We start from the raw sequence: 7,357 nt of genomic DNA, 5'->3' as shown, positions 1-7,357 counted from the left end.
TTTTTAATCAAATCAGTCACTAAGATTTTTTAAAATAGCCAAGACACACTCTCTATAATAAATAATATTAATTAAGTTTAAATTATTCTTAATATTTATTTAATTAAATTAAATTAGATTTAATATATATTTTTTTATCTGATAGTCTATTTATCAGAACTATTATTAATTTTGATTAAAATTATTATAAATTTTATGTATATTATGTTAATTTATGAAAATTATTTGTGAGAATAATATTTTTTAAAAATAAATGAAAATGAAAAGAAAAACCGATAATATTGGCGATAATGAAATCGGCATTGGCGATAACGAAAATGGCCTTGGAGATAGAAGACCGTCCTGGATGTGCGAACGTGTGAGTCAAAATTCGTACCGTCATGAGAAAACAGCTGATTATAAAAATCTATCTCTCTGCTTTCCATCTACCTTTCCCTGTTCTCGCGTTTCTTCGACTCTCTCTCTCCTCTCTCTCGCTTTCGATTCTGACGCGCTTGCTTACTCAACTGTGGTTTCTCGGAAGGTAGGTCTCTCTGCTCGCTTTCTTAGCTATTTCGATTTGTTTGTCAATCGAATTTTCTTCGTGATTTGTTCAGTGAATCGGATTGAATCGCAGGGGAGGGAAAGGGGAAAATAGAGGAAGGCGTTAGTACAGCGTGTTAGGCGTTGCATGACGAGCGCTTCGGAGCTGTTCTACGGCAGGAGATCGCGTTTCGGTCGGAACAGTCTCGATCTTGGAGGCCTGGATTGGTCTCTCGATCGGAGCTTCCACCACCCCCGCCACGGCTCCGGCTCCGGCGCTGGCAATAGGCGCCGCCAGCACCAGCAAAATCCGAGCAACAACAGCGGCGGCAATAATACTCGTCGGGAACATCACGATCTCGACGGATGTGATCCTTTCCGCCGACCAGGATCCTCTCTAATTAGGCACCACCTCCACTCTAATCGCCCGTCTAATTCTGCGGTACGCGTAAGCCACACATTAAATTGCAATGTTTATTTATGGAACAGGTTATTATGTTCAAGCAAAGGGCTCGCTCTTTATAATTTTTTTGATTTATTTAGTTTTTCTTATATAAATATTTTGTTAAGGTGAAACTGGCTACTCTTATATCTTTACTCCTTACGTCGTTTTTTTTTTTTTTCAAATCTTTTTGCTTTGATAAATACCTTTTTCGTGATTGGTTGGAAGTTCATTCGTTAGTTAATGGGTGTATTCACTGTGATACAAGCATAAGTCCAATTTGTGGCTTCCCCTACACTTTTGTTCATTCTCCATTAGTGTGATCTATTTCGCAGATGATTGATAGCTGTGCGAATCTTCCATTTTACATGTAACCAACTTAATCGAGAAGGCTTTTATTTAGACTCGATTACTTTGCAAGTGCTCATTTTCTTTCCATGTCTCTAGATATATTTTTTATCCACAAGTGATCCATTGTGGAAAATTCAAAATCTATGGACAAGAACACATACATAATAATGGCAAGTACCCATCATGAAAAATATTTCATTGAAGTTTGTATAGTTTTGTTGACTTGAAATGGTGAAAAACAATATAATTATAGTGATAAAAATAATTACAATGAAAGCTTGGAGCTTCTAGGGTGGCCTTTTCTTGCCCAAGCTAAAGCTTTCTCCTAAGAAGAGTAGTCCTTTGGGGGCAAAGCTTGGGTTGTAGATAATCTATTCCTCCTCCATGATTCCTGGTTGGAAAACACTATAATGTGATACCTGAAAGAGTGGGTATTTTGAGAACCCAAGCAGAAGCAATTTATTGTTTGACAACCTGACCAGTAGATCTCTTGCAGCACGAACAGAACTTTGAATCACAAAAGTTGGATATTGCGAGGAGAGCTACTAGAGTCCCCCTTGGATTTCCACGTTTGAAGACCTCAGACCCATGTAGTGGTTGGCCTTAGAGAGCTTCCGGTAGAGAATCTAGGAGAATCCATGTAATTCTCTAATTATACAAATATATTTTTGAGTCTTAATACGGCCTACCACACACTGTGTGGGGTGAAAGACTGACCTTGATCAAAGTCCTAGCAGAAATGGGACAATTTCTTGTCACCTCTAATAAATACAGGACTCCGAATACAACCACAACTAAGTAAGTAAAGGTATGAATCATCAAAAAAAGTTTAGATACAAGATAATTTTTATCGCACAAGATAACAAATATCTTGTCCCATGTTGATGCAATTTGACAAGCAATTAAGCAATCTGGTCTCTATAGTTTGGATTTTTAGGTCATATGGATCTATTAAAGCCCTATTATCTATTTTGAGCTTTTAGGCCGCACAGGTCCTTTAAAGCTCAAATCTCTAGTTTGAGTTTTGAGTTTGTAGGTTATGTGGGTCTATTAAAGCCATAATCTCTATTTTGGGCTTTGGGATTTGTGGGTTTCTAATTTGGGTTTTTAGGCCATGTGGGTCCATTAAAGCCCTAGTATCTATTTTGAGTTTGGAGCCCTTTGGATCTCTAGTTTGAGTTTCTAGGTCACCTGGGTTTACTAAAGCCTTAGTCTTCTCTTTTTTGAACTTTTAGGCAATATAAGTTTGTTAAAGCTGTAGTCCCTATTTTGAGCTTTTAGGCCATGTGGGTCTATTAAAAATAAGTCAAATGTAAAACAAAAAAATATTCATGCTTCTGGAATTTAAAAATAAATTAATAAAAAAATTAATTAATTAATGCAATTATTTAGACATATTAAATCAATAACATACCAAGCCTTTATCCCACAATTAATTAGAAATTTCCAAAAATTAATTCCCACATTTGCAAATAATCTGGAATTGCATTATGTAGCTAAAACACATGGCTGGCATATTCATAATGCCTTTCCTCCTCCAAAATTAAGGGCTTAAATTACAAATAGAAGAGAGACCCACATGACCTAAAAACTGACAATAGAAATCCATATGGCCCAAAGCCTAAAATAGAGACTAGGATTTAATAGACCCACATGGCTTAAAAGCTCAAAATAGACTAGGGCTTTAATAGACCTACATGGCCTAAAAGACCAAATTAGAGTCCACAAGACCCAAAGCCTAAAATAGAGACTATAGCTAAAAGTTCAAAATAGAGACTAGGGCTTTAATAGACCTATATGGTCTAAAAGCTCGAAATAGAAACTAGGGATTTAATAGATCTACATGGCCTAAAAGCTCAAAATAAAGACAAGGGCCTTAATAGACCCACATGACCTAAAAGCTCAAAATAAAGACAAGGGCCTTAATAGACCCACATGACCTAAAAGCTCAAAATAAAGACAAGAACCTTAATAGACCCACATGACCTAAAAGCTTAAACTAGAGAGATCCACATGGAACAAGATATGTGTTATCTTGTGCGATACAAAATTGTCTTATATTTAGACTGAATTGTGGACTATATTCAGAGTCCTATATTCGTTAAGGTGATAAATGATTATCCCAATTTCCACTAGGACTCTAATTAGGTTTGGTCTTTTTTTCCCTATAAATTCATGGTGTGGCAATGTCATATCAAGACACAGAAATATATTCAAATAATTAAGAATTATTTGGATTCTCTTAGATTCTCTCTCCAAGTAGCTCTCTGAGGCCAACCACTTCAAGGGTCTTAGGTATTGAGACATGGACATCCAATGGGAACTTTAGTATCCCTCATTGCAATATCTGAAGTTCGTGATTTGGAGTTCTATTTGTGGCCTATGTGATCATTTGTTCGGGTTGTTGAACAAGAAATTGCTTCCACTTGCATTCTTGGATTCCCACTCTTTGAGGTAACCCATTGCGGTTTTCTCTAGCAATTCCTAACGTGGTTGTAGGTTTCCCTTCTCAACATCTACTAGCTTGAAGTTTTCACAATTAGTAGTATGTTCTCTATGTAGGACAACCAAATGTGCTCTAGAAAATTCTAGACTGAAGGACCAGAGCTTGATAGTTGGGGTGTACGTGGGCTAGGTTGGTTTGGATTGAGGTTCAACCCAAACCCAAGCCAATAGTGTTTTTATGAATCTCAACCAAAACCACTCCAAAGCAAAGATTAACAACACAACAAACCCAAATCATAAAGAACTGGGTTGGCCATCTTGTAAAGCCCTCTTTAATTATTGCTTATAATTTAATTTTCAAGTTGTGTAATTTGTGTTGAAGTGAAAAAGTGGATTGCCTATAATTTAATTTTGCTAAATGACTATATTATGCATAATTAAATGGGAAAAAAGTTCATATATATCGTAAAATATATTACAAGAAAGAATGAATTGTTCAACTTCTAGTAAATAATTAATTTATTATAAAATATTAGTTATAATAAATTTTATAGGTTGGGTTAGGTTAGTTTGGTTTAAAATTTTTATTAGTCTCCAACCTAAACTAAAGTTTTTCAAAGAAGTCTGAACCAACCCAACACAAATTATAAAAAATAAAATAAAATAAAACAAACCAACCCAACAGTTTGGGTTGGTTTGGGTTTTGAACAGTCCTACTTGAGAGGAGAAAAGTGATTGGACCCTTGAAGAGGAAAAATACATAGCTGAAATGCCATTTGATGTTTTTATTAATGATGAACTATGGTAAGCATCAAGTAGTGTCAAAAACATCGTGTGGCACTTCCTGTGACAATGGCCTTATTGAGATTTGGTTTACTTTAAGATTAAGAATATTTGTGTTTATACAATGCTTGGTGTTGATTGAAGTTTTTGAATTGCAAAAATAAATTGAACTTGGTATCTTCTAACTCGTTAGTTAATCTATTTGTTTTAGTGATTTATGGATATCACTTTAATAGACATTTGGTATATATATGAATATATATTCTGTTTTATCTATCCCAATTCTTATCTTCTTTTTTTTTCTAATTTTTAATGTCCCATTTTTGTACTGCACCTATGTCATATCTGTTTCTGTATTCAAGGGTCTTCTAATTGCTGATACTTCCCCCACAATAAATTAATGTGTTCGAAATTGAGCCTAATCTAATAATTCAAGACATTACTGTTACCAGCATTTTGATTAGTAAGTTTTTAAATACAACCCTGTACTAGAGGCTCCTACATATTTATATTTATCCCTACTGAAACACTAGAATCGTAACTCCATTATCAGCTCAAGTTGTATGATCTATTCCCTTCTTTCAAGTTTGCATTGTTAATATATAATGTGGATGTTCTGTTACTTCTATTAGACCCTGTTATGTTTTACATGCGGTGGTGGAACACCTGTGCAAGTAATTCTCTCTTTCATATCGTGTGCAGATGCCATCCTTCTTGGCCTGTAATTGTTAATCTATTTTGGACAAGCATATTTATTATTTTCTTTGAAAAGGGGTCATATTTACAAGGATTGGATGTGACATCCTTTAGCTTATTATTATCGTACCTTTTACATGCATAGGAGCGTGATACAATTCGACTAGATGAAGGGAGCAGCCAATCTTCCTCGAGCAGCACCATCAATTTGGAAAATATTGGTGGCACACACAATAGACAGAGACTCAATGGGAATGATAGGCTTCCTGGAGCTGTCATACTTGCAAGGGAAAGGCTTCTCGAGAGATTAAGAGGTGTAGCTCTATCTGGAAACAGGTGCGTATGCAAGTTCGCCATTTGCAAAACCTTTTCATACATAAGTTTGGGGCTTTACTGGCATATAATTGTTTGTAGTTCAATGGGTAATTTTGAAATCTTGATGAAAAACCTTAAGACTCTGGATACCCCCACGAACTAGGAGGTTTTTTTTTTGGGGGGGGGGGGGGGGGGTTCTCTCTTCTTTCCAACTTCTTCACGTTGTATGGATCCTTAGGATTTCAAGGTCACGGCACTTGTATTCTTCTCACATAAACAAAAGCTCAAATCATGCACTCCAGAGTGGAGAAATTAGTAAATATTAGCCCCCTTGGAAAATTATAGCCCTTAGGTCAGAGCGATCAGAATGTTCTAATTGTTCTGAAGAGAATGAAAACCTGATCCTGAACTGTTTATCCTCTTCTTTGAGTGCCCTGATGGACGAGCTATTAGGTCCTCCTCCAGGCAGGTTGATAGTTGTTACAAATTAGCATAGAATGAGCATAATGGATTGTAGTGGCATTCAGCAACTTGCGTTTCACCCTGGTATCTAATTTTAAGGATATTAAATTTTTTTAGGCGTTGCAAAGTACAGGCATGAAAATTACCACTTGTAAAAAAATTGTCTTTGGCTTTCAAATTATGAACCTTGAGTGAGCAGTATTAGTTGAATACAGTATACATCTCTCACATTTCTGTAAGCCCTAATGAATTACTGAATAGTACTTAAGCTGTAAGCATATTCCAACTGTTAGCACTTGGTAGATGTTTATTTTGTTTCCTGTTTTTCCTTTTTTTTCAATTTTTTGTAAAAAGCATGAGTTACAAAGAGAGTCCTATAAAAATGAAGCCATGTAAATAAAAATAACTAATGAGTTAGAATTCATTTTTCGGATCAACATAGTATGACAAAGGGTGATATGTCCTCGTCTTTGGTTACAGGAGAACCAACAGGACTTCTACAGGCAACAATCGAGGCGCAGTCATATTGGGAGACGACTTCAGGCTCATTGCAGGAGACTGGGAAACCAATTTTCCAAGGGATTTAGTGCCACAAGAAACAAGCAATAGGCCTCCCGGCCTCAGCCGAGAGGCCCTAAACTGTCTGAAGGTGGAGGTTTTCAGCAAAACAAAGTGCAGTAGTAGTAGCAATAAGGGGGAAATGTCGAGGGTATTCTTGGAATGCAGTATTTGTCTGGAGAACTTTCTGGAAGGGGACGAGCTTCTATGCTTGACTTGTGGGCATAGGTTCCACTCCGGTTGCTTGTATCCTTGGGTTCGGACTTGTGGGGATTGCCCTTACTGCCGGAGAGAAATAGTTGTAAGTAGTAGTAGCCGCCAACTGAAGCAATGATTCTCCCACCCTTGTTGACTAAACTTTGCAACTGGGAACTGGCTTCTCCTCTTAACCAAGTTTTGAATTTTGGTACTCGACCTAATGAACAACCTGCGGTTCATATCTGATTACACATCTGGTTGTAATGTAATACTCTTCCGTCTTATTCCTGATATAAATTTTGTTGTCGACGAAAAAATTGACCATATCTATATTTGTGTCCATGTATTCTTACGGTTTTTTTCATATAATCATTTAAATTTTCCGTTGTTTTGATGTCATTTTTGACTTGATTTTTGATTTTTTTGGTTTGTTCAACTTGTTCGGTTTGTTTTTTTAGGTTTTTGGGTTTTTTTTATTGATTCAATTTTTTGGTATTTATTCAGGTTTTTTTTTTTTTTTCAATTTTTGGTTTGTTCAATTGTTGGGTTTCAAGGGTCAATTCGATTTGATTTTTTATATAATTT

General features: G+C 36.0%; 1 protein-coding gene across 2 annotated transcripts; it reads left to right on the top strand.

Moving 5' to 3' along the window:
• The first annotated feature begins 364 nt into the window (after window positions 1-364).
• On the top strand, window positions 365-7,104 carry LOC127801535 (probable E3 ubiquitin-protein ligase RHY1A). Of its 2 annotated transcripts, none has more exons than XM_052336757.1 (4): window positions 365-523; window positions 617-964; window positions 5,385-5,575; window positions 6,497-7,104. In XM_052336757.1, exons 2-4 carry the CDS (start codon window positions 671-673, stop codon window positions 6,906-6,908), a joined length of 897 nt encoding a protein of 298 aa, XP_052192717.1. In that variant the 5' UTR covers window positions 365-523; window positions 617-670; the 3' UTR covers window positions 6,909-7,104. The 2 variants fall into 2 exon arrangements, with proteins under 2 accessions (XP_052192717.1, XP_052192718.1); XM_052336758.1 differs by having other exon boundaries at window positions 409-523; window positions 597-964.
• Window positions 7,105-7,357: the final 253 nt, after the last annotated feature.

The sequence above is a fragment of the Diospyros lotus genome, chromosome 5, assembly GCF_014633365.1.
Source record: "Diospyros lotus cultivar Yz01 chromosome 5, ASM1463336v1, whole genome shotgun sequence".
In the NCBI taxonomy this organism is placed as follows: domain Eukaryota; kingdom Viridiplantae; phylum Streptophyta; class Magnoliopsida; order Ericales; family Ebenaceae; genus Diospyros; species Diospyros lotus.
The sequence above is the reverse complement of the archived record's forward strand: the minus strand, read 5'-3'. Positions and strand labels throughout refer to the sequence as shown.

Coding starts and splice junctions, on each gene's coding strand:
- LOC127801535 (XM_052336757.1), top strand. CDS start 671: ATGACGAGCGCTTCGGAGCTGTTCTACGGCAGGAGATCGCGTTTCGGT. Junction 965..5,384: donor ATCGCCCGTCTAATTCTGCG/GTACGCGTAAGC, acceptor TTACATGCATAG/GAGCGTGATACAATTCGACT. Junction 5,576..6,496: donor GTAGCTCTATCTGGAAACAG/GTGCGTATGCAA, acceptor CTTTGGTTACAG/GAGAACCAACAGGACTTCTA.